Below are 27,791 nucleotides of genomic sequence, written 5' to 3'. Positions count from 1 at the left end.
TAGAAGAGAAAGAACAGAAAGCAGTATTATTCTTAGCAATGATATTTCGAGTGTCTTGACAAGATCTATCAGTCTTTGAGTGCTCAGAACTATGAAGTACACTTGTTTTTCTAAGGGTAGAGAATGTAAGGTCATGTAGAGGATTAAATGAGAGAATGCCCTCAGAAGGATTGCTGGCAAGCCCGCTTCCAGCATTGCATTAACGAAAGTACTGTGCCTTACCTTGACGGGAAAAAATCTTGACTTAGTAGTACTGAAATAGAAAACCAAACTAAACGATGCATAAGACTGTTAAATATTGGGGCTTTTATAGATTATATTTTATTGTAGCAGCATTGACAGATGACTTTGTCATTTGTTCCTTGATCTATCGACTGCTCCGTTGGAAACGGTTGACGACAATGGGGTAAAGACTATTGGATTTGGAATAGATGTTAGGGGAATTCAATTTTTGGTTGGCCAGTCATTAATGTAGAATCCCCCAAGACCAACAGCAGGGGCTGGATCAGTAAAACTGAGGGAATATGAAGACTCTCTTATAGTGAGAACAAACCAAGGTTTAATATCTACTCTGATGTGAGACAACTTGTCTGACAGAGATGCTTGAATATCGAGAGTTATACTGAGAATTGTTGAATAATTGTATTATTGATGATTGTGGAGAGTGAGGTATGTCACATGATTGGAGCAGCGCAGCTCAAGTTGGCTACCTGAACTAACTTGCAAAGTGTCGCTCCATTAATAGGACTAATTAATACCTCTACAGCTCAGAGGCACTAATACCTACAACAAGTGACAGGAGGAGAGAGAGACAAGAACAAAACTATGGGAGAGGAAAGATGCTATGGTAGTTACATGCATTATATATATATAAGCTTATTAAACTATAACTATACGCTTTATCAAAAAGAAAAGTTTTGTTAGCATTCTGGTAACCAGTCTCTAAAAACTACAGGTAAGCCTGCATTGTGAGAGCTCAGTTTTTAATGGGCTGGTATATAAAATACGATGGTGCCTGACTATTAAGGGCTTTGTAGGTGAGAAGGAAGATTTTAAATTATTTTGGGTTTTTTACAGGGAGCCAATGCAGAGCCAGTGCAGAGAAGCTAATAAGGGATACATATGATCTAATTTCCTAGATCTGGTTGCTACATGTGTTGTTACATTCTAGATTAGCTGGAGGCTCTTTAGAGACAACTTTTTCTCTTTTCAATTACTGCAATGTTAAGTTGATGAAAAAAGGCAGTCCTTGAAGAAGGTTTTATGTGGGAGTAAAAGGACCGGACCTGATCAAACAGAAATCAAAGATTTCTTACGGAGGTGCTGGAGGCCAGAGCAATGCCATTGAGAGCAACTATATTATTACTTACGCCAAGTCTTCTGAGTGCTATTCTAGCTGGATAATGGATTTCTTAAGGCCAACAAAATAGCATCAGTTATGAATGAGTTTAATGGCAGAAATCTTTTAGTCATGCAGGTCTTTATGTCCTGAAGGGCACGCTTAAGGTTTAGCTAACTGAAGCATCATTAGGCAACAAGAGGCTTCATTGATAAATATAATTGGGTATCAACTGCATTACAATGAAAGTTATTAAAGTGTTGTTTATATTACTGCATATATAAGATCAATAGTATTGGTCTAAGCACATAATCTTGTGCAACACCATTACTAGCTTTTGCATGTGTGGAAGATTCATGTTCATGTACAGCCAAGGTCACTAACTGGCTGACCACAGACAAGGTCAGGACTCAGCCATCCTGTCCTCACCCTTAATTTGTTCTGCCACAGTTTCATCGTTAACCACATTTTGTAAAACACTCTTAATGACAAATAAGGCCCCTTACTTTTCCATTGCTTTGTTTTAAGCTGCCTGCAGAGCTCCCTGTCTTGCTTTTACTCTTGCTTGCTCTATCTATCTTACTAACCCATTTACCTGACAGCAGCACCAGGACAAATGCTGCCACATCTGTGGGGCATCAAAACATCCTTTCAGTTTTTCCATCTTTGCAGGCAGCCAGCCCTCATAATAGTTTCAGCTGTAGCTGTGCACGTTCCTGTGCGGTCGCGTGTCATCTCAGTGGGCAGCCAGACCTAGATGTAACCATTGCACTTTCTGTGAAGCTGTCAGTCCCTCAGTTGTGCATGAGACTGAACTTTGTGCTCTCATGTGCAACATAAGTGCATTTTAAGAATGTATTTTATTGTTTTAGTGTACTTAATTAAAGAAAAGTGTTATCAATGAATATAGTATGTATTATATATATACAATTTTAAAAAAATGTTGCTCCTGATAATTAAAATTCCAATCTTTGGAATAGAATTTAGTGATCAATGGAGTGCAGCACTGAGTCGAGCTCTTGATTATGTGAAGGCATGTCCACTGCAGAATCTGTAACATTATGGGTCAGGTAAAATAAATTAGCTTGTAGTTTTGCAAGAGTTCAAGTCTGTTCAACAAGTTTGACACAGAAATCTGTGCTGTAGACCAGCTGCAAACCATAAAACTTATCAAGCAATTGCTATGATTGTAAACAAAGAAGGAAAATTGTCATATCGTATCTGTATTATTTAACATTTATCTACCAAATGACAAATAGCAGCAATTGAGGATTATCTTTGTATTTGTTTTGGATTACATTCCACGGCCAATGTTAGCCATGGCTCAACCTGACACCATGACCAAGTATGTCCCCAAGCTCCCAACAACTATTTCATAAAGATGTGCTAATGAATTCTCTTTGTGCTGCAGTCCCATGTGACCAGGCACTGAGTCTACGTGTGACCTCCATCTATGACTGAAAAAATGATGATGAGGAGATAGACAAAGAAGTGGTGGAGTATTTGAACAAATATCTGTGCCAAGTTTCTGATGGTCTCATCCATTGTTTTGCTGCCATCTGTGACTGTCCCTGAAGACCTCCACAAATAGAGAAGAAAATCTGTATGTGACAGAATTAGCCCTCTAGGTATGCACTCTTCATTTTATCTTGGCTGGTCGGAGTCTGTCTTCTGTTCGGAATCACCACGTCCTGTGTCACATTTATTCCCCTCCCTGTATGGGGTGTTGTCTTTATGCAAATGTCCTGGCTGCATCTGTTCCATATTGAAGAACTATTCCAAATGACAAAAAGAAATGTTGCCATATTTGCCAAGGGTGATTTGTAGCACAACAAAATAAGCAATAGCTTAATATGAAACAACAGAGAATTGTATCATTACATTAAATATATAGTCATATCACACAGACCTAGAGCTATTTAATTTGTATTTCATTCCGTAGACGTCAAGAACTTGATGAATTACATCTGCAAATTTATAGGTTTATGATATTTTAAGATTATAAGAGTGTAGAGCCTATTTAAAACAAATTTACTAACAAAACTAAAGCATTAATTCATTCATCAGAAAGACGTACTGCTTCCTTTCTGCCACACATCTTTCACTTGCTCCCTTTTTGTTGACTGCCAGCGATAACAAACATTTCACATTATCTTATAGCCTAAAATATGATGGAATAACTGAACTCCAATGTGTATGCAATGCATTTGAATTGAAACTATTTGTTCTTCAAACTACTTGAAGTCTTGCAAAGTTTGCGACCATAAATTGACTGAAATTGTCATGACTTACGCAGCACAGATGCAAATCCTCTCTCTCCCCTTGCATTCTCTCACCCCTCTTTCTCTCTTGTTCTCTTATCACACTACTTCTTTTTGGGGTCCTGTTCATGCTTGACGTCCTGGTAAGCAGTTTCCTCTGCCTCCATTTTTCAGACCATAATTTTGATTGATAATTATCGTTGGGGACATAATTCTGCTGAGCCACCCAGCAGAGTGAAAGACTAGTAGAATAAAATAGAAATGGTGTGTTGTCGGGTGCATTCGAGCGTGGCCACAACAAATGAATGGATAAATCTCTCAGAGCTGCACTCTGCTCTGCCGATTCAAAGAGACCAACAGCCAATGCCGCAGAGAGGGGAGAGAATTTACTTGTCTGTGAATTCCTTTCCCTCTACTGCAGCCTGACTTTATGGCCTTTGGTTTCAAACAAAGAACTTGTGATTCATACTCTGTTTCCCAGTCTTTGGGTTTTTGTTTTTAGAAAACCTTCAAAGACAAGCTGCACCCTAAAGGATTATCAGGCTGACTCCACCAGACCTAAACACCTTCAATCCAAAGGGAATCCCTGACGGGGGGGCTCGGTGGGGACTGCTGAATCACCATGACCCTGTCTCATAAGACACGTATGTAGTTGTGTAGCTGTAGTTGACTGACTATGACTGTTGTCATAGTGTGGGTTCATTCAGTGTGAGCATCTTCAGATGAGATCCAAAACTATTATAATCTGTCATCAAGTATGTGGCACCATATGAATCTAGATGAGATTTAAACAAAAATCTTGGAAACAGTATTTGTCAAAGCTTTTAAAACTCACTATAAGGTGCATTTAATAGTTGATAATACTTAGCAGATGGGCTTAACTTAATTTTTAAGGAAATGCTCATCACTTTTCATCCTTTGACCTTGAAAACAACAATCCGACCACGCAGTCTATGTACGTTGTGGTTAAGGAGTTTTAATAATATCACATGATAAGGAGAAATAGGGAAGAAAAAGGATCATGATGCATGAGTTTTGTGAATGTGGATGATAAAAGTTCCTTAAACTATCTAGACATGAGGATGCCTCAAGCAAAAGACGGAGTGAGGAGTCTGAACTTTTTCAATACTAATGTCCAGCTATTTGAAGATCTAAATGTTGTTGTGGCAGAAGTCGAGATATGTTGAGTTTCAAGGTAACACAGGGCATTGAACAAAAACTCCACTGTGTTCTTCCACTGCTAATCTCTTGAATCTTAACTTTACAGTGTGCCGTGGCAGGTTAAAGCCAGGCTCTATCTCGCCATGTTAAAGAAACGATCTGCCCTTTTCTTCTAATCTGCTTCAAAATGTAATGGGTTCTTCCTTGGGTGCGCCACTAATACACAAAATTCAATTCCCTAGTTTTTGTCTGATCTTGCTGACAAACAAACAAACAAAAGATAATGAAGACACAACCTCCATGACACAGATACATGTGAAAGAATGACGATACCAATTAGATACTAGACACTTCACACATGCAGGTTACAGTTTGATCATATTCTGAACACTGGATAAGTTCAACGACAGCTACAAATATCACTTGAAATAGTTTTTTAGCAAGCAGACATTTTAATTCAACAAACAGGAGCCCTGACATGGCAAATTTGCTTATTCAACATTTAGTTCAGCAATGGATTAATAATCCATTCTACTGAGCAGCTCAACATGTTAACAAAGCTGTAGTGCACATCAGACCAATAGACGACAGAAAAGGCAAATGTAAATCTAACATTTCAAATGAATCATGTAGACACATTTCCACATAAGAAGAAGATGGTCATGTAAAATTACTTTTGAGCATTACATGCACTACATCAACAAAGACAAGCTGTACACATAAAAGTGATGGTGAAAGGTGTTGTCGAGATCAAATGTAGTGGATGCTCGCTTCATATTTTTGTCTTTTCTTTTTCTTACCTAGTAATTATTACTTACTGGAGGATTTAACTACATTATGAAAAAACAATGTATGACATTTTTTATTAAGTATAATAACAGATATTTAGGAAATGTTATTAGTGACAACAAACATCTTTTACACAGGATGACATGTGTTTCCACTAATATTAAAACAATTAAAGACAAAGGAATTAATATAATGTACATTATAGATTATAAAAAGACATTATATCCAGCATGAAAACAACCCACTAAACATATACAGTGAAGTTTATTTTTTTCTAAACAAGCTTTGCCCTTGAAATTCTTCCCTAAAGAATTCAGCAGGGAGCACAATAAACCTCAAGGGCTACTCAGTGCTGAACCCAGCAGACACACAGCGCTGAGAGATGGATGCCAAAGTCAAACAGGCAAAGAAAAACTAGAACAGGAGCAGGCTGTGGTGTTGGACACCTGCAGAAACAGGGATTCCATGCTGTTAGGTAAATACAGTGTTAACAGCTGCAGACAGGTTATGTTTATTTTTTTTATGTATCTTTTGGGCTTTTTATCGCCTTTACTTTTGATAGGACAGAGCGTAAGCTATGCAAGGGGGACAGAGAGAGAGTGGGGGAGGACATGCACATTTATGCATGTCCTCCCCCACCCTGGCCTCTGCGGGTTGAGGGCTTTCCTCGTTGGGGCGGCATCTCTACCAGGTAGGCTATACGCCGCCCCACAGGTTATGTTTAAAATGAAACCATATTCAGTATATGGTGTGATTCAGCGCTCTACCAAAACTAAGGTAACGCATCATTTCAGCTTAGTGAAATTGGCCTTGCTGATTAATGTGTAATTAACTCATGCTGGTGTCCCTGTGAGGCCTGAAAGTAGTAAAGTAAGAAAGTAGTAGTTTCAGACTTGAAAAAACTTCCATACCTCCAATGTAACACAGCCTCTCCTCATTTGGTCTCCACCATAGACGATATAAAGATGGACAAGATGAGGGCTCCCCAAAGTGAAGCCAAAGCATCTTGTTCGCCCCTTGGTGGGTGGTTGCAGTAGAAGTCATAAACCTCGCCACCTCCGTGTTAGTGGATGTGACATGGAACAAACAGACACTGGCTCCAAATCATGTCATCAGTGCAAGAGGGCATATCTTGCGGTAAATTTTGGCTTCATTTCTGGATTAGTGGGAGGAAGTGGAGATGCAGTGTCCATCTTTAAATACACTCCTGAGGGAAATGTCCACTAAATGCTCCAACATGTCCCACAGCAAGTTGCCTAATTTGTTATCTTTCCTGTTTGGTGCATTGGAGATATTGGAACAAGGTTGCAGAGAGCGGTGGGACCGAATCACGACTGTAAAGTTTTGTGCCATAAAACAAAAACAGTGAACTGAAAATGCTAAAACACTCTCAAGGGCTGAGAGGAACAGCCGAGTTGGGTGATAATTCTCTGTGGCTTGTTCACATCGCACATTTATTTGATCCATTGTTCATATAAAAATGTTGATTAATGCAGCCTGGTGCCAGTGGTGACTAAGCAAGTGTGTGTGTGTGTGTGTGTGTGTGTGTGTGTGTGTGTGTGTGTGTGTGTGTGTGTGTGTGTGTGTGTGTGTGTGTGTGTGTGTGTGTGTGTGTGTGTGTGTGTGTGTGTGTGTGTGTGTGTGTGTGTGTGTGTGTGTTACCTCAGATTAGAGGCCCTGTTGTATCTTTGTGACAAATGGCCCTGTCATCAACATCCCCCTGTAAGAAAATGAAGCTTGTTTTTGGACTTTTCCTGAGAAATGTACCTATGTTTTTAATCCTTGTTGTTTCACACCATGAAACGTGTTTCATCCTGCTCCCTCCAGTTGAGGAAAGTTGCTCAAATTAGATGTGCACTAGTACATGTCTTGGAAATTGTAGCATTGCTCGTGGTGTTCTCTGTTTGGTCATGATACTCTTTCTTCATGTCGGCACAGAACAGCCGTTAACGCTATAGCCTATTGTGCTTGGCGGCCATAATGCTAGCTGCCCCTCTGTTCATTGGGATTGGATCAGACAGTAGTTTTGTGAAAGATGCTTCATCAAGTTATGTGTAGAATGGAATACCAGAAAATTAAGTTGCTATAAGGATCAGGTTTATGTAACTAATAAACATTCCTCATCCCAGGGAAAACTACATTATTTTTTAAGAAACAGTTATTTTTTTCAGAAAGTATTACAGTGGTATTAATGGTCTGTATTTATATAGCGCTTGTATAGACTTGATGACCAGTGAAAGCACTTTACAGTACAGTGTATTGCCATTCACCCATTCACACATACAGTGTGTCTATGGGCAGCACTTTGGGGCAATTTGGGCTTCAGCATCTTGTCCAAGGACGCTTCGGCACGCAGATGTGGAAGACTCTCCCCTCTCAACCAGCCTCTATACAATAAGTGGTTGTACATATATACATACATTACATTAATGGGACTTTTAACTTGATTTAAAAAGAATATACCTTGTAACTGCCAGGTCCAAGTGTTGAAAAACATGTAGTTATTGTTATTGAAAATGTGAAGGTCACATACTGGTTTTAAAAGAGTTGGGGATTAATTTGGAGATATTTGAGCTAAAAAATGACACTTCATTTTAACTGGGAACTGGGTGTATGTTTGTCTGTTTCAGGTGCTGGGCGGTGCTGGAAATTGTTCCCCAAACATCTTCACCAGAGACGCGGACGGCAGTTGGGACGAGTACCCATCTTGACTCCAACAGCACACCTGGACAACATGCCTCAGCCCCCCCGCTGTTGTACTCCAACATCTCACTAGAAGAGTGAGTCTTTACACCGTATGCTTTCCTCTCCTCTTATATGTCTTTCTTCATAACCAACAATCTTTAAGCCGTAAGCCTCCAATAAATTATAAACATAGGCTTAGACATTAAGACAGAGCATTTACTTGGAAGGTTGTATTCGTTACTTTGCCCTGCAGTGGTCAATTTTCATTCCAATATCCCAATAGATATTTTGATTATTTGAGTATTTAATTAATTTAAAAAGTAGTTTGTATAGTTTTCTTTCTAGAGGACAGCATGCAACTGTGTGTGAAAATAAATTTTAGGCATATTCACATAATTGCTGAAAGATTTCCTTGAAGATACCTATCCCTCCATCTATTATCACTTATGTTTTGAGGGTGGGTTGGGGGGGCTGGAGCCAATCCCAGGTGGAGGAGAAGCAGGGGTACACCCTGAACAGGCCGACACCATAAATACAAGCAACCATTCACTTTAATTTAGAGACTCCAATTAATCTAACTGCATTTGCTTGGACTGTGGCAAGCTGGAGTGCCCAGAGGAAACCCACGCAGACGTGGGGAGAACAGCTCCACACAGAAAGTCCCCGGCTGGCCGTCAAGTTCAAACCTTTATGAACCACACCCCTGCTACTTTAATTAAGGGCCTACACTTTGTGCTTTACTGTAAACGTCTCGGTGCAGTGGTTGAATGCAGGCATTTAAAGGACTTTGCTATTAACTGATCAAATGAACCAAAATAAAACAGCTAATGCTCCAGAGGTCACAGACAATCACTCAGTGGTTGATGGTAATAAGCCTTTACACTATTTTGGGACAAAGCCAAACCACTGCATTGTCCAGAACACAATTGTTTTTCTCGATACAAAATCCTGATAAAATGCAACTCTCATCCATTTTGTCTTTAAAGTGGAGGTTGTCACTTGAATCTTAATCTCGAAGTCAGCAGTGGATAAAACATTTGAAACCCAGTTTCCACTCACTTGTCCAGAAATTTAAAATTATTGAAAAAAGACTTAAAGGCTGACGCATTAATACATGCTGTAAATGATGGGATTATTTTGAACTATTGCCTATCATACTCCAAATTGTCCTTTATTATCTCAGCCAGAGGGACATATTATCAAGTTACATCCATTGATATCAGGCCTGTTCTTAAATAATTTGGCAGGCATGGAGCTCTTTTTTATTGCCATAGATCATCCACAGCCAACCTGTGACCATAGAATCAGACATAAAATGTCCATTTCTGATGCAAAGGAAGCTTTTTGTCATCAGAATTGTACAGTGTGTCGTTAAGCTGATGCCCATAGGTGACAGTGATGATACATCAGCAGAGAAGTGTGTGAATGTGCACAATTACAACTTCTGGACTGAATCTGTAATTGTGTCAAAGCATCCTTGAATAGTAATGGCTGCCTGGCTCAGACTGTCCCTTTCCATTAAATCTTCTTTCATTCCACTGATTTGCAGAACAACCGTTTTTCATTCTGATTGCTTGGCATGAATTTTTATTTCTATGTTATTTCCCCCCCCAACCCATCACGGTTCACTGTTCATCTCTTTAAAAAGCAGAGCGTCTATGACCCACATGGCTATGACAACCTCTGCGACAGGTGCTCTCCTCTCCCGGCCAGAGCTGCGACTTTCATAGAACAACATTGCCCCCTAGTGGAAATGTTATATTTTCATGAACCACTTTAAAAAAACACATCTGGAGCTCATGGCTGTTATACTGCTTCAAATCCCAATCCTCTAACCTTGTTCTCCTCATCTGTTGAGTCTTTTAGAGCAGTGATGTGCTTTTAAAGCCATGTTACGGTGAAGGGGGTGATAACACAAACAAAAGTGGGGACAGGAGATTCTCCAGTCTCTCCACTGGCCTCGTGTCTTCTGTCCCTGGGGTGATAAACAGCAGTTTGCTTTTATACATGCTGCAGCTAACTAAACTCTTGGGATTCTCAGAGAGTGTTACTGCTCAGGTGAAGGTAAAGGTGGCGATGCACAAATTGCAGGGGGGGGAGTGGATGATTTTGTCCAACTGTTACCGAGTCTAGACTCTGTCCAGTGCACAGGTCTCAATTATCAAATCATGCGGATAACAAGGGGAAAGTCTGTCTTCATCAAACATGTCTTCTCTAACCTAAGAGTTCTAAAAATGTACGACCCAAAAGTCCTTATATGTCCAACACATCCCTTTGAAACCCCTGGTGACCTTGTAGCGTTAGTAGTACAGTTACTTGTAGTAGACAAAAATGCGAGGCAACAAAGGGTAAAGAGGAAAAACTCAACACAGGGAAAATGTGGTGTCCTGACAGAAAGAGTGTGAAAAAGTTGTATTCGCTCTGTTTGTGACGATCTCTACTCGAGGACTCAGCATGAGGATCAGTTAACAATCATTCATGTTACATAATTCTGTGGAATTCAAAGACGTTCAATAGATTTAAATTGCTACACGTTTAACAGTTTCAGCATTATACACCTAGCAACATTAAATCAATTAAACTTGATGATACTGAAATGTCTGTTATTAATTCATTTGGCAATTAAACATCATTGATGGATCTTTTGGAGCTCACGTATGGAGCTATATTTGCTCAATGACGCAGACCTAGACAAACAAGACAAAATAGACATTAATGGTATAATTTCACTTTGAATGATACTTTGTTTTTCCAAATATAAACAGGAATGATAGTAGACAGTCTATTTGTTATGCTTTCATGGTTGACAGTAGAGTTTGTGTAATTTAGAGACGGAAACACTTGGGGCTTGTTAGGGTCAGGCCATGTTTACTGGACGACTTAGTGAAGCTGACATCCATACAAAATGAGTTAGAAAACAAGTCAAGGCCAACATCACAGCCAATTACAAAATACAGTGGGGTCCAAAAGTCTGACACACCCTCCAATTGAAATACTGATTATGTAGATCCAGCTGCAAGATTTAAAAAGCATGGTTGATAATGTTTGAATGTGAAAATGTACATATATATATTTATTTATTTTTCTGTCGGAAAAGTAATGACGTCTCACTCTCTCTGGGTGCGTTGGGATCCGATCTTCTCTGTTTTTTGTTTTGTTTGTTGTCGGGGCGTACATTCATATAGCACATGTGTGCGTGCATGTTGATGTGTGTGCGTGTCTCCACGTGACACCACTGGCCTTAAGGTGAAGTTTGATTCAGATTTTCTTTGTTTCATTTTATGAGAACTGAGATTGGGATCTTGATTTTCTTTGTCGTCTGTGTTGTCTGTGCAAACTTAAAGTCATATTCAATAACTGACAAAAAATATGAGTATTCAAAGTAAAAGTTGCGCAATCCATCTTTATTTCACTGTGTGGCAATAAAACTGACGGCAGATATTTTAAAATGCTGTCTGGAATGATCTTTCTCTTCAAAGCAATGCGTCTTTTTTCAGTCAAGACAAAATATGAATCTCGAACGATGAGTGGATCAAGGCCGAGGCAGATAAAAGGAAACACTTCTTACACACAGGAAATTTGCCGCAATAACTCCTCTCACTTTTATGAATATGTTAATATACAAACCAATAAAAAGATAGAAATGTTTCATATATTATTATCACTTTCAAGATGATCAAAATGATACTTTATAGGAGGGGAAGGAAAACCGGAAACAAAATGTGTCAGTAATGTTAAGTATACTAAGAAAAAAGAACAACAGGTTATAGTTGGACTCTTAGTGTCTCTCTTGTTACATACTTAACAGACAGTAAAACAAATAAAGTGGAAATTTATATAGCAATTTTTGATATTCATGTTTCCTCTGCCAAAAGGCTGTTTTCCTGCATCTGTGCATATTTTAATGACAAAAAAAGCTTGTCAGTCAGCCTGCAGAAAATTACATCAAAATCTGAATTTATAATAAGAGTACTTTAGACACTCTCGTACTTTCAAGGTTAGACCATGAAAAAACACGACCACACTTTCCTGTGAGTGTCTGTGAGAACTGCAACCTTACCCTTGGTCATCAGAATGGATGAGGACGAGCCATCCCCAGATTTATTCAGGTCACTCAGATGAATACAGGTGTCAGATGTAGCCGCTTGGGACTCTGCACAGTCTCCAGATATGTGGAGCAAAAAAACTCTTCTCAGAGGTCACACAGTGTGTTGGCACATAGCCTGAGGACAGCCACCTGTCACCACACTACAGCAACAGGTTGAAGGCTTCACAGCCAATTCATATTTCTATAAAAAGCTGACATGAAATGCAGTTACTTTGATTACTATTCTCCTTCATGTCAATCACCTGAACTGGCTGCTGGCTGAGCATAACTTTGTCTAGCTTTGGATTTCTCCACACACTGAAGTATCTCATGTGATACTGAGTTTGAAGGTCATATATTATTGTTGGCTTTTCCAAAGCCATAAATACAAGAACAAAATTGTAAGGCATAGATACAAATGTGTGTTTGTCTGCACAACATCAGCTGCTAACAGTAGCAACACTAGCTAACTTGTTATCTGTAGTCCCATGCTCCTGAGAATTAGCGTATCACTAGCCTAATGTTATTTATGTGGAGTCACTGGTTAAGTTAGAAAAATTCCTGTTCTGTACTGGTATCCACAGCAGCGTGGAAGACACAAGTGTAACTTCAGTCCAACGTATTAGCAGCACTCTTAACTGGATTTAAGGGGGATTGTCCATAATGGTTTTGTCAAAGTCATCAGCTTGAAGATACACAAAAGTTTGAAAAAACACTGTGTCCAAGTGTATTTAAAGTAAACATCATTACATATACAATTGTTTGTAAAAATACTGCACTATACAAATAGGAACTACACTAAAGTACAAGAAAAACGCTTGGATCTTAATTTGAATGTCTGGGCAAGCTCAGATCTTTCCTATATCATCACAAGGCCCTTTTAAATTATAGGGCACTTTCACACTTACCCTGTATGGTCCAAACCTTCAGACTTCTTAAACTATTACATATGCATTAGTTCGATAGTGAGGTACAGTTGAAATCTGTCAGTTGTCATTTCAGTCAGCAAGCTTTTTTATCTACATCCGTCTGCAGAACCACAGTTTTGAGAAGTTCAGGTGGCATATCTGCCTTCACTATTATCGGGGGCTGCCAATGTGAAGTGTTATAGATGAGAGAGCTTGACGTTAAGTAAGGGGCTACAGGGTTTTGTGAAGAGCCAGTTGCTGACTACATTTCCTGAAACTCTGGATGGAGTTCTCACTGGCAGCCGCCTCAGTGGGGAACACAAGTGGTCAAACTCTGACAGAGGGAACTCCTTCATCAGTGGGATCAACCCACACTCCTTCTCGTCATCACAGCTGCTCATCACATAAACCCACACACATCCACACACCCCTGAAAACTATGAAGTTATTTACAGTCTGCTGATAGCTGCCCTCTCTGTCCTCTTTGTCATTTCTCAGCAATTTCATACACTTAGCTTGTCTTGAGACGCCAGTAATTGTGACACGTACATTCCATCATCATGTTGGAGCACACTGCTATTTTGGACTTCTCCCTCCCATTTCCATGCGTATCTGAAATCTGTCGCCTTTCCATTTATATCTGCAAGTGACACATTTGCAGTCTTTTTCCCTTTCACAGCATTTACTCAAAGCCGGAGACAAAAGCCGCCCCCTGACTGTATGAGGCGTATTATCTTTGGCGATTAGAAACACTGTGATGCACACAGTGTCATGACTTTGCTGCTGCTGGTCCTCTTAATTAGTTTTGTCTCCCCGATCCCCCCTGCTGTGACTCAGCATGTCACAACTCAGAGTTTTAGAGCCCGCTGGCTGAGCAGCCACTGCAGTACGGCGGCAGCAGAGGAAGAGCGGGGAGAAGAAGGGGAGGAATTAAAGAGCGAATCAGATGTGAGTTATTGTGGCGTGATGCGGGGATATTGTCAATTCAGGTCCCATCTGATGCCTCATGAAGCAATACCTAACATTATTCTTTATGAAAAAATACAATAACAGTCACTGTCACACACACACACACTCTTATCTTTGCTTATCACTTCCCATGTGTCTTACACTGTATTTATCCTATTACACTGTGTATATTATTATTTTTTAAATGTCCTTTTATATTGCGTGTCTCCTTTTTTATTACTTTTTCACGGATGCTTCTATTTAACAGTCCTCTTACTTCGGCAATACGGCAGTATGGGTCAAATAAATGACCATATCTTAGTTGTTCAGTGGATGTTTAGTAGAAACAAAATAAACCTGTTGTTCATTCCTTTTGTTTTGTTTCATAGTAGGTTGTAAATCTAATTTCTTACCTAGCAACTAAAGTCTTTTTAATATTATCTGGCAAGGGCAGTGATATAAACATGGAAGGATCTTATGCTTTGCAACTCTAATATTTATTTATATGACAACCATGACTTCGTGACTTCACCGTTATACTTTGTTATAATGCAATTTTTTCAGTTACAAGACAGCTAAGATGCTATGTATAGATTTCTGGTGATTTTTCAAACTTGTCTGGCGTACTTGATTTTTTAGGGGTCATTTTCTCAAATTCAACAGTTATTTTAGACACTTGAATTTTTCAAGATCTTGCTTGCATTGTTGGAAAAGCTCGGCATCCGGCATCTGGTCACATTTCACCGTCCCAATTTTAGATTTGTCTATTGAAAAACTTGACATCATGTCATTACTTACCCCAAATAATTTGGTTATAGTGGTTAGGTAATTCACTTCCAGTGTGGGTCTGGGTGTTTTCATACATGTTTGGACTGTAAAAATGTAATTTTTTTATAGTTTTTACCAGCTCTGTCAGTAATTTACTGCTCCTCTCTGTGTCTCTTTCCTTTACACTGCACACTGCCAACTGAGTCTAGACAAACCAAGTGCGCCCCAACATCTCCTCCGGCTCTCCATACATTGCCTTTGTTTCCAAATTCTGTTGTATTTACCTGATGATGATGCCACAGGAGCATTCAGGGACAATTTATTTTGCGGCTGTAAATATATATAATATAAATATAAATCAATGTCAGCTTGGTGGAGGAAGAGCCAAGAGATTAATTAAGTCATTAGTTATATAAGTCCTCTTAAGATCATTAATGTCTCTACAAAATGTAATGTCATTCTATTTAATATTTGTCCAACTATTTTACTCTGAACTAAAATGATGACTGAATCCCCAACTTACTACCTGCCCAGCTGTCATTACCATTCCAGTCAATAAGTTGCATTTTAAGGACATTTTCAATTCAGAAACTCAATTTAAAGTCACAAGAAAGAATGTATAAAGGTGTAATACACCATTTTACAGGTCAAAGCCAAATAACTAGTGAATTAGTTAAACTCAGGCCGTGATAAGTTGTATAATGTTTCTGTGAGTCTCAGCTTTTTATATTACTTCACCTAGACCTTTACAAAAGTCAGACCAAACCAACCTGCACAAAGAGATAATACACAAACACCAAAGTCACCTTCTGGAGATTAAGTGTATCGTGGGAAACAAATGTTTTCGAGCTGAATGAAATGGAAATGGAGCACCGTTCAGGAGCTGCTGTGGGGGTCAGGAGAGAAAAAGACAAAAGAGATGAAGAAACTCAAAGAATAAAACAGCGGAAAGAAAGAGTTGAGGAGAATAGGAGGAGGGCAGATGAGCAAAAAGAAGGCCCTGGAGAAACCAAATCAGGAGCAACTGGACAATGAGAAGATTCAGTGGCAAAATGGTGATGAAGGAGGAGCCCATCAAAATATGGACTTCTGAAGAAGGAGCAGTAGTGGAGGTTGAGCTCTGCTGAGAAAAGAGTGAAAGACAAATCGGCTACAAGTTCCTGAACTCTGATGTGAAAAGCCAAGATCAGAGTAACGTAAAATCTCTGTTGAAGATCTGTTTAGAGAGAAGCCATTTCCCACCTCTGCTGAAAAACCAAGCCTTGAGTCACCATTTTTAACAGTACACAATTTTCTGTGCTGATCACCTTTTTTCCCAGAAAACACATAAATCTTGTAATTCCCTGCAGTAGCTGAGGGAGCTTTGATTCTGACCAGGATGAGACCAGGATGCTCACAGGCTCAAAGAGAGCTACAGAAACTCAGAGACATCCAAGACAGGTGCTGTTGTGGAGAAAGAGAGCAAAAGGCCCTGATGAAACAAAAACAGAAGCAACTGAACCTGAACTACAAGAAGCATCATGGATGAGGGGAACAATCCCATTAAAAGGCACAGATACACCGCGTGATCTGACGAAGGAGCAGCAGAGGAGGCACCAGGAGGCTGAGCTTTGTCGTGTGCAAAGAGTGACTCAGTGGCTGAAAGGGAGAAACTTAAGATATAGATCAGGATCAGATTGAGGGCAAGGAGGGTGCTAGCAGAAAGAAAGCCAGAGGCCTCCAAGGCCTTGAGCTGTTTATCTAAGCAGAATGGCCTAGTGTCCAGAATCAGCCGCCTCAAACGTATCCTCAGAAAAGCAAACATAAAGTATTTTACAGTTTAGTGTTTTTATTATTTTTTATGTTTTATGGATCGAAATGATAAAAAATGCATTTTTACTGTGCTGCATTAAAATCCTTTTGGCTTTACTTCTTAAAGTTTGGGTTGGTAATCCTGGAAAAGCTAGCAAGAGCAGGCTACACTGAAAAAGTGCAACCAATACATCCCACCCCCTCTCATCAAAGCTACAACCCCCAAACACATTAACGTGCACTGACTGACAACTGCTAGAAGACTTTTCTGTGACTCGCAAACTTCTAGATATAGTCTCTGCTTCAACAGTGTGTCTTTCTGACCGAAGACTTTATTAATTCATTGATAGCTATCAGTACGTGAAGAGGATTTCAACAAATACGATAAAAAACATTTCACCTACCACCTACCTTACCTTTAAATAGCAGCTAAGATGTGGCTAACTACACAAAAGTGACAGACATGTTCATAGCGGCTACACTTGTGTGGCCTAAAATTGTGACTTTCTGTATTTCAATTACATATTAAAGTTCCTTGTAACGTTCAATTTAATGGGTTTGAAGGAAGTATTTTCGATCATGCTGAGTTAGTGTGAATAAATCAAATAACTTGAGAGTGATTTGATTAAATACATTGTTGGTTTAATGCATATATTTATGTATAAGTTTAACTTAATCTAAATAACTCACTCTAAAGTGTGTAAACACAAACCTGTTTTCAAGACTTTTTCACAGACCAAAATGTTGGGGTGAAGTGGAAGATTTGACCTCCAGTGATCAAGATTATCTATAAACCAAACTCTACAGTCTAGCCAGCAGATGTCTTGTCCTGGAGTTTAGGAACGACTGGTTGACCTTCATACTATTATCATGATATTTTTCACAGCCCTTCTGTGTGAGCAATTAAACTGTGTTACCACCGTGTTCATTGAGGACACACATTGGCTACCTCCTCCTCCTTCCACTTGCTGTTACAGTGAAGTGCTTGCTTGCATTAGTTTGGCTGCAAAGGAAAGCAGAGAAAACAACTAATGAAACCTACAGCACATTACAGCAGCAGCAGACAAATAGCCAAAATTAGAGTTTAAAATGGAAACACTGATTCATAGGTTTAGCCCCAGCCTCCCATTTGTTTTACGACCATTTGTGCCTCATTTAATATTTAGGACAATATTTGGCCCCACACTGTGGTATCTTGTATCTCTGCAGGAGATCCCTCTGCAGGCTGGGAGCTGGCCAGCTACCAGGCTCTATTTCAATGAGTCTTAATGAAGATTAATTCATGCAGTGGGCAGGATCACTGTTATAAATGTAAAGGCACAGAGAGGAGAGTTTAAAATGAAACCAAACTAGAGCTTAGCGATAGAACTGTTCCCCACACTCCATATTGTGGACATGTGCATCCTGTTTGCTTTAATTATCCTTAAGATTAGTCTTGCACTTTATTGGAGGTAGTATAGCATTATATAAAACCTACTGACACCCCACAGACACACAAGGCTCTGTTTGTTTAGTAGTTTTTCACTCTTGTTGAGGGTTAAGGGCAGAGGATGTCACACCTCGCTCGTGCTGACACACACACACACACACAGACACAGACACACACACACACACACACACACACACACACAGTGTCATCGGACACACTTACTGGGTAAAAAGAACATAACTTGGTCTTCGCGAACAGAAATGTCATACGTTTATTTAGAGTGGGGAGGTGAGAACCGATCTGAGATCTGATCACGAGACGCGTGTGGGGCCACATGTTAATACCAGGTGTAAACACACACACTCAGTGCTGTCCACTTGTGATGGGATCTGCACTGCCCCCTCTCTGGACACTCAAAGCCCACCTGTCAACAAATGCCTTTCACTATTAGTTTTCTATTATTTCCCAGCTAGCATTTTTATTTGGGTATACCTTAAAAGACGCTATAAAAACTATAATGACTGTAGGGAGTTATTATAACAACAACGTTCTACCCTGACCTACTTTATTGAATTCATTGTTTTGAGAACCTGAATTAGTTCATATTAACAAGCTTTATAACCAGCCACAGTGATGCGGTAGTGGTAGCATTGGCTCATTGTTATGGAAATTTTCATGGCTTTCTATTTTGTTACTTTAATTTAACTTTTAAATATATTTATGCATTGTCTTATTTTCGGACCTGTCTAACCCAGGATAACAGACTAAAGTCAGGGGAAGATTATCCAATTTCACCACAGGAGGAAGGAACATGATATTTCGATGAGAGGACACTGACTTTCTTTGAGACAGACAGTGAGGACAATAGAGTAGCTCCACATGAGGACTAATGGTATATGCCCATCATGATTTGGTGAGATTGCAATACTCCTTTTTGCAAGGACAGCTCCGATTTGGAGATGGTACTACAACTGTTAACTTTCTATTCGGCTCATCAGCCTGGTATCCCTCATGGATTTGGTATTGAGCAAGAAATATTTCTACTTCTTAAGACATCTCCAAAAACTTGGAGATTCTCATGATTTCAAGACAGCTAATTACTGCTGTGATTCCATTAAAAGAAGGTGCGAGTCATATGTGCAAGTGTTGAGTATTAACCTCAAAGTGTCAGACAAGTCCACGTGGCAAAAAACAAGTCATTGCTTAAATTTAGTTTTATTTTCAAAATAAATGTTTCATCAATAATAACATGCATAATCAATCGGATGCCAATAACTTCATCAGGTTCTGGTTGATTAACTATTTGCTTTGCTCAATGACAGCCTTAACAGCTCTGAAGGATCTTCTAAGTCACTTGTGTGTTTGTTTTCCCCTCAGGTCTGAGAAAGCAGGAGAGATTGCAACCATCCCACTGACAAAGGTGAGAGTCCATACAGCTTTTTGTGTGTTTTTATGAGTTCTACAACAGAAGACACTTGTGCAATCCAAAGCACTCACAATCTACATAATGGCTGTCGGCTCAAGCACTTTTCAGTCAGGTAGCCATTTTAACCTCTGTCAGTCACACCTTGACCTCATGTGAATACTAGTGATTTTCTCCCAGAGTCAAGGGAGCGACTGAGGCCTGTCGAGGGGGAAATGTCGCCAAGAGCAAGAAATCACAGACGTCCTGTCACCTGAATGACAGTGCAGAGGGTGTACCAGTGTTTTGTTTCTCTTTAGGCATATAGAGGTACAGGTTATAGTAGGCGATCCTCTCAGTTTTGAAGTGTGTATATCCAGACTCCAATCTACTTTTGGACTTTTTTTTAGCATTTAAAACTTAATGACTCTAGCAGATTATACCATTCCATGCTAATTGTCACCAGCTACGTATATTGTGTGCTCTAAAACCTTCTGACATCAGCATTCACTCCGGGGTCAAATGACCCTGCAGAAGTAGGTGAATGCGTTAATTTAGCGGACAGAGAGGTGAGAGAGCGCCTCAGTTCTCGGTGCAGTCGTGACGTGGAACATGATGTAGCATAAGTATAGTTAGATGGACTGTGCGAATGGGTGAATTTGCAAAACTGTACTGTAAAGCACTTTGAGACATCGAGATGCTATATAGAAACGGACCATTCCCCATGTCCCATAAGAAACACAAGGATTAATCCAAATGCTGTTAAATTGTGTTGTGATTTGACAGTTGCAACTGCTACATGTAACCCATACTGACACTTACTAGTCATAGGAGGCCTAGGCTCCATGTAGCAGCTGTAATAAACACAGTATGCATTATACTCTGTCATTGTGTGGTGGTATATGGTCTGAGCCGGGTAATTGTTTTGTGGTGAACTCAACTCAAGCGAGATGTGATCAGAGTGTGTTGGGATTAAATTGCACACGAAACAGAGCTTCTAGCTAACAACTCTCCCAGATAACAACTTACTGGAATGCTAAATGGAAACATGCAGCAATTAGTTGTAGTGGCCGCCCGGACCCGACTGACCAACTAATTGGTAGTTAGAGATCGCACAGTGGTTATCACAGCAGCAACATGCAGTTAAAACGCATAATATCTTGTAAAAACAGTCCTTTCCTGATGGTACAGTTATTTTTAAAACCTGAAACAGTTTAAAGATGTTTGTGCTTAAGTATAAAAAAAACATGGCTCCCTTCTTCTGTGTGTCCTCATTTTTAACATCCGCCATCGTCCATCACCCTCCACCAACCCATGCAGATTATTAATGAACGTTACAGGGCGTACTCCTGGGTGGCTGAGCTGATACAGGTGTTTATAGCCATCAGTGTCAGTGTGTCCTTCCTGGTGATGGGATCCGCCATGAAACACACCAGTAAGTTTACTGCTGTTTGGATTCATTCATTTGTTCTGATTCCATGTAGGGACAATTAACAGTAAAAGAAAACAGTTAGTGTCACTTTTCCTTTGCTAGAAATTAGACTCCTGAAACAGAAAATGATAAGACCAGTGGTAAATAGTACTAGTATTCAATTCCACTAAATTGGATGATTATCTAAGTGTTTGAACTGACTGGTTGTGTTGGTTTCAGTTGATGGTCTGGTGAGCTCGATGTGGAGCAAAAGGCTGGAGTGGCTGTCTAAAGCCTGGGAGAGAAATCTGCCAAACAAACAGCACATCTGCTCAGCAAGAAGGTGAGGAGTGGCCGTGTGAGCAGGAGTGAAGCCAAAGTGTTTCATTCAGTGGAGCCTTATAATGGGTATGGATATAATGGGTCTATACTGGCTGGGTATTCACCATTAGCTACATCAGAACTGACACCATTGCTAACATGGCTACAGATGTTACAGCAGGAAGCCTCTGGGTAAGAAGTGTCATTCACAATCCAACGGCATGGTTTTAAGTCAACCTGTCATTTTGTCTTGTACATTTGTCATCATTGTGGCAGTAAGTAATGTGAACACTCCCTCAGAGGTGTGAGGTGTTGTTCTGGACAGCTCCGATTTGGTCAGAGCTGCACAGCATCTCTCCTGTCTCATTTAAATGTGCAATACGTAACTTCGACCACTAGGGGTCTCTCAATCAAAACTCTTTATATACAGTCTGTGATCAAAACAAATAACAGTAGGCCTAGTTTGATGATGACATGAAGCAGCACAGAATCAGGGGAGTTGTTGTCTTCACCACCCATTGCCAATGAAAATCTGCCTGAAGTGACTCAGCCACAAATCATGTTCACAGATGAGTTGTGCAAACGGCAATGGATATTTGTGATCCATCACAAGTCTGTGTCTGATCAGTGGCTGAGAGCGCTTCTAGCCTTGTGGTAACTGTTCAGCCCCGAACACTGAGAAGCATGATAATGTGCATGGCAGCGCTGACTTTTAAACATTTCAATACGTAGTTATTTATTATTTCTTTAAGAAAGTAAAAAAAAATAGGGAAACAGGTTCCAGTGATTTCAACATGTTCAATCACAAAAAAGTTGAAAAAATATCTTGGAACTTGGAAAGACGAAGTGATTAGAGAGTTTTGGGTGATAAGGGTTGACGCTGTGGGATGTAATGCAAACAAAAACATGTGATCTCGGCAACGGAATTTACACTTTACAGTCCTGCCTCCTGCATGATCTACCCAGTGCCACCACTTGCTTAAATGCTCCAGAGATTTTTCTGTTGTTGTTACCATGTCAAACCTAGAGAATCTCCTGAAAAGAAAACTCTGGAGGAAGTCCAGACTTAATTGTGAAACTTTCCCTGATATAACCTGGTTCGTGACACTGCTTCTGTATCTTTACGTCCAGTCTGAACAAAAAGCTCATTAAATGGCCCAGAAAATGTTGATGCATACAAATCCAAAAGTTTGCACTAAGAACTACTCCAAGACTTCCATAATCATTATTTTAACAGCCGACAGTCAAATCGTAAGAACTTGCTGGTGTCTAAGATCTTACATTATTTGAGAAATGTTTTGTCATAGAGTTTTGTTGTAATTTGGGTTAAAAGAATCACAAACACAGTATTAAACTACTGAGGAAATTTACTTAGGCACAAAACTTAAATGGTTTTACTCCTTGATTTTTACCTAAAAGCCAATTTCCCAGGTTGTTAACGCCTGGTTCAGTATTTATTCGGCTGTGTTTTCCTGTCTCTACGCACTAATAAAAAAGCGGAGGACCCTTGTGGGATGTGTAATTTATCTGAAACAGTTTTCAGGTGTTAACGTCGACTAATAAAGCTGATGATATGCTCTTGTTTCTTCTTCCAGCGCGGCCAAAGGATTCATGTCACTGCTCGCATTTCTTGCCATCTTTATCGTGTCAGTGTGTGATCCCAGGGTAAATAACACACACACACACACACACACACACACACACACACACACACACACACACACAGACACAGAAAACACAAAGGCCTCGGCTGAAAGTCTCCCACTCATCAGTGTTTCCGATCTTAGGGTTTTGTTGTCATGTTGGACAAAGTTGTGTCGTTCTCTCTCAACACTGAAGTGGGACTGTTTGTCTTCATCATGCTGAGAGAATCCAGAGAGGAAAGATTCCAGTGAGTTTGATTTTTGATTCATATATATTTAAGTATTGTATTAAAAGTGAAGCTAGTTTTCAGCTGATTAGTATTTCTTTGTAGCTACTTCTCTTACTAGTACTGTTACTTGTGCTCGTCTGCTCTCGTCACCCATGTACTTGCTGTCAACACTCGCAGTAACCTCCCTTCAACACACACACTTAACTCCATGTGCTGTGTATCTTCATTTGTTGTGTTTCTCTTTATATTGAGCCTTTCTACACTGTATCAAATTCTGCATTGAGCTATAATGTGAAAAATCTTTTGAGCCCATGTCATGATGAGGTCATCCTTATTTTTATTTTGTTCCAAACATTAGTCTCGTTATAACTTGGATTTTAGAATTATGGAATTGTTTGTTGTTTGTCTGAATATACAGTATTTTGGTGATTAAAAAAAAATTCTCATCACAGTTAACTGTGGACTAAAATAATACATTTCAAAAACCTTTAATACTTGTTTCACAGGTGTGCAAAATCCTTAGAAATGTTTTAGGAATGTTAATTCGGTGATCATTTTAGGGAACGGTGGATACTTATTCTGATCTGAATTCAAGATCCAAAAATAAATATCCTGAGAATCACTACTTACAAGATTTCCCCCCGAATTCAGCCTGAGATTACTGGTATAATCTGGTTTTAAAGCATTGTAAAGAAAAATGTTCTTGCAGTTCAAATGTTTCTCTATGTATTAATTATTAATAACAAAATGTTAATGGCAGCCAGATTAGGAATGAAATGTCCCTCCCTCCCCTTGCTCGTCCTCTCAGACACCTCGCAGTCCCTCTGCCCGTGGGCAACTGCATCTTCAGCCTCACTTGGCTGCTCCCCACCTACTTCCTGTTTGCGGTGACCTACGACGTCCTGCAGACGCTGGCAGACGTGGCTCATTACCTGCATTTCTACAGCCACGGTCAGGAAGCACATTACCAGAACCTGAGCGGGAGCGTCACAGCAGTCAATGTCTCTGTGCTGCTCTGATCCAATGAGTCCAGAAACAAGAGATGGACCACGACGAGTTGAAGTTGCCAAAAATCTGACGCTTAGCAAGTGCTTTTTTATTTTTTCTTGTATTCATATTTATCAAGCTCTTGATATTATCCTAAAAGTTTGAATTTAAGCTTGTTTGTTTTTGCAACGCACCTTCCCATGATCCCCTAACAATCTCACAGTGCAGCTGTAGGGGGGGTCAAGTCTCCGTTTCTTCAGCCGCTCTTTCCATGAGAACAGACCTGTAGGTGTTTACAGGATCCAAGCAAATATTGTCAGAGTAAATATCAATGATGTTAACGAGTCTCTCTCTCCCTCCCTCTCACCAGGGTTGCCAGGTCTGTGTGACAAAAACAGAACAATGACCAATCAAAACCAGCCTGAAAAACAACACAATACCCACAGTAGGGATTCAAAAGTTTGCATTAGGTGGTGCGGAGCTTTACAGCACATTTGTAGAATTAGTGTATAAACAAATTTAAAATGTGTTTTATTTATAAATTACATTTATGTAAATTGATGGAAAATAGGTCAACCAACCAGTGGACAAAACTAAAAAGTAGTCCAAGTCTACATGGAAACGGTTTGTAATACTCACACATATTGCAGTATTATAAAATAATTAAGGCAGCAATTATTTTAGCTGATGAGCGACACAGTTTGAAAATGCATCCAGCTCAATGTAGAACAATATCTGTGCTTCAAAATGCAGGAGGAATGAAAATGATTGTGATTGGCTCCTGCCCTAGTTGTCGCTCGCAGTCTGCCCCAGGATATTTACAGAAGGTTGAGCCTTGTTTTGTTTACTACTCCGCTTCCAGTGCAGATACAGTGTGGCGGGGGGGATTGTGCCATGATAACCTACTGAAGGAGACATGTGACATTTACATGATAAGAGTGCACTTGGTCACCGTCACCATGTGACAATTACATAATCCATACGTACATCACCAAACATCATTGACGAGTGTGTCAGCGCCTTTTTTAGTTTGAATTTACCCACAATACAATTTTAGCCGGAATATCAATTTTTCATTCTTAAAAACAATACTTACTAACTCAAAACTGCGAGGCTATATTGGCAAATTCATATGAATATATAATACAGATACAGATATTTAAATAATAGACCACAATACTGTTGCTGTCCAAGCTTTTGTGTCGGTATGTTTGTTTGAACGACAGGTCGAGCAGACTCAAGAACTTTCTTTTCAAACAGGTAATGAAGTGGTGAACATGCAGTTTAAAAACACAACCATGTTTTATAAATCTGACACAATGCACATATTTCAGTCTCTGTGTTTACAGAGTGTTTTATACATCTGGTCCCTGATCTTTTATTACTGTATATATAATTGTATATCGACACATATATACAAACATTTTACTGAAATGCTTGAGACTATATATTATGCTGTAAACTGAGCCACTATCAATGTACTATAAAGAGTATTAAAAATGCCACATATTACAATTTTAAATATTTATTTAATTAATTATTCTATTATTAACTTCACTTCTTTAAGCTCTGTCATCATGAAATCGGTGAATTTTATAGCTAATAATGTTTTGGGGAAATTATGAAAGACTCGAATAGTCTCTTCTTTACTATTATTTGTCACCAAAAACCTTAACAGTTAGTTTTCAAGTGCAGTTTTCCAAACTTCTCATAATTTTTACATTCACGTAATGGCCCTGTGAACGGGGGGGGGTGTGAGCCGTATTATTCTCCACGCTTCATCAGTATTCACAGGGAAACATTAGGTTCCCTTTAGATTGCGTACAAGTTCAAATGCATGTTCAGAAATTCAGGAAGTTTTGATTCAGTCATGATCTCTCTGGATTTCTCCTCCCAACACACAAATGTGTCTTGACGTCAAGTTAGAAAATGAAATTGCTTATAAGGTGATGTAATCAAGTGTATAATTATGTTTCTCTTTACTCCAAAATTACTTTGCTTAATCATGGCATTAACAAATGTTCCCAGTTCCAGCCTCCAGCCCAGAGCTGTGAAACTCTGGTGGATGCTACTCTTCTGCTCTGATTTCCACAACATTCAGTCTCATTAAGTCTAATTATTCTCTCATCTGCAATAGGATCAAATAACAATTACATGAAAAATCCTTTATTGATATTCACAAGTACCTTTGACTCAGCAGTCATCGCTCGCTGCCTGAGTGGAGCCATTGTTCATTTGCCATCAGTGTTCAGTTAGGAGGCAAAAATCCAAATGGCTGCAACTTCCTTTGTAAATTTGAAATAATAAATCCTCCCACTTTGAAAATCCCTGCTTTGAAACACAGAGAGAAAGAAGCATGTCTCTTTCTGATCACATTGTTTTCTGCTGCGCACCACAGAGAGCACCGGCATGTCGACATCAACATGAGGAAGCTTCAAGCTCTTTGAATCAACGTTCTATCTGTTTATTAAACTCATTCAAATAAATTGTTTTGACATGAATAAAACTTGCTGGTGACGTGAGTATTCTTACTTCATGGTGTTACTGCTGCACCGTCACTACACAGCATTTACACACACACACACACACAAATAAAAACTCAAAACTCTTATCAAAATATATTTTATTCTGGACTTGTTTCACTGATGTGACTGAAACGATTACAGATCGATGTGATGCTGTGGCGAAACCAAACCAAAGGCCCATGGGAGAGATGCTGTTGGGCTGACGTGATGCTGTGACGCTCTGTTCCCCCTGACAAACTGTGCGGCACAGACCTACTGATGGCAGCACGTCAGAGGAGTTGGCCTGTAAGAGTTTTAGACTTCACAGCCGCTAGCGTAAGTGCTTCATATACAGGGAAGAGAGAACATTTGAATGGTCCCCAGGACTTTAACACGTGAACTCTGTTACCCCCATTTAATAGAAATCTCCAATTGCAGGGGATGGAGGAGAAAATGTTGAGGCGTAGTTGCACAAATGTTTGTCAGAAGCTTCGCTGCTCTGGATGCAGTTAAATCTCAGTGAAGCCAAACTTTAACAGTAATGCTCAGGATAAAAGATCCAGTTAAAAATACAGTATATGGTAATGACTTATTTGGCCAATGTCTGCTGACTGATAACTGGGTTTTAGTGCTTCTCTGGCTCAACTGAGGTTGAACCCAAGAATGGTAGTCTCTCTCTCTCTCTCTCTCTCTCTCTCTCTCTCTCTCTCTCTCTCTCTCTCTCTCTCGTGTGTGTGTGAGATGGGACACTTACAGCCTAGAAAACGATATTCAGCATGTACATAAAAAACACTTGTCTACTTCCTTAGTGACCAGATCCTACTGTTAACTGCCTAGGAGATAAAACATCATCCACTACCAGGTCGACAAGGGTGGAAAACTCACCAGTGTTGTTTCTGTGTCTCAGGCAAGTGAGTTTATTAATGTACGCTTATGAGAATAGCAGCCACACTAACACAACTACTGCGCTGAGATGTTTTCAAATGAGGGTATTCTTTGTGTTATCAAAGTTTCACTATAAAATGCAATTAACTGCGAAGATGTTTTCATAGTCTCAAGACGTCCCACTCCACACCCCAAATTACGACATAAATAAAACTCCATACGCAGCCAACGACATTATTTGC

General features: G+C 39.6%; 1 protein-coding gene across 1 annotated transcript in view; it reads left to right on the top strand.

Annotated features, from left to right (window-relative positions):
• The window catches only part of si:ch211-51h4.2, a 91,987-nt gene extending 65,305 nt beyond the window's left edge, over positions 1-26,682 (top strand). The window contains exons 12-18 of the mRNA XM_047342836.1: positions 8,181-8,330; positions 19,544-19,586; positions 20,889-21,003; positions 21,220-21,322; positions 22,896-22,965; positions 23,088-23,191; positions 23,982-26,682. Coding sequence (XP_047198792.1) covers positions 8,181-8,330; positions 19,544-19,586; positions 20,889-21,003; positions 21,220-21,322; positions 22,896-22,965; positions 23,088-23,191; positions 23,982-24,192 — 796 coding nt within the window. The 3' untranslated portion in view covers positions 24,193-26,682. The remainder of the gene's footprint in view (positions 1-8,180; positions 8,331-19,543; positions 19,587-20,888; positions 21,004-21,219; positions 21,323-22,895; positions 22,966-23,087; positions 23,192-23,981) is intronic.
• Positions 26,683-27,791: the final 1,109 nt, after the last annotated feature.

This window comes from Hippoglossus stenolepis, chromosome 14 (assembly GCF_022539355.2).
Source record: "Hippoglossus stenolepis isolate QCI-W04-F060 chromosome 14, HSTE1.2, whole genome shotgun sequence".
NCBI classification, from domain to species: domain Eukaryota; kingdom Metazoa; phylum Chordata; class Actinopteri; order Pleuronectiformes; family Pleuronectidae; genus Hippoglossus; species Hippoglossus stenolepis.
This window is presented reverse-complemented; position numbering and strand designations above follow the sequence as displayed.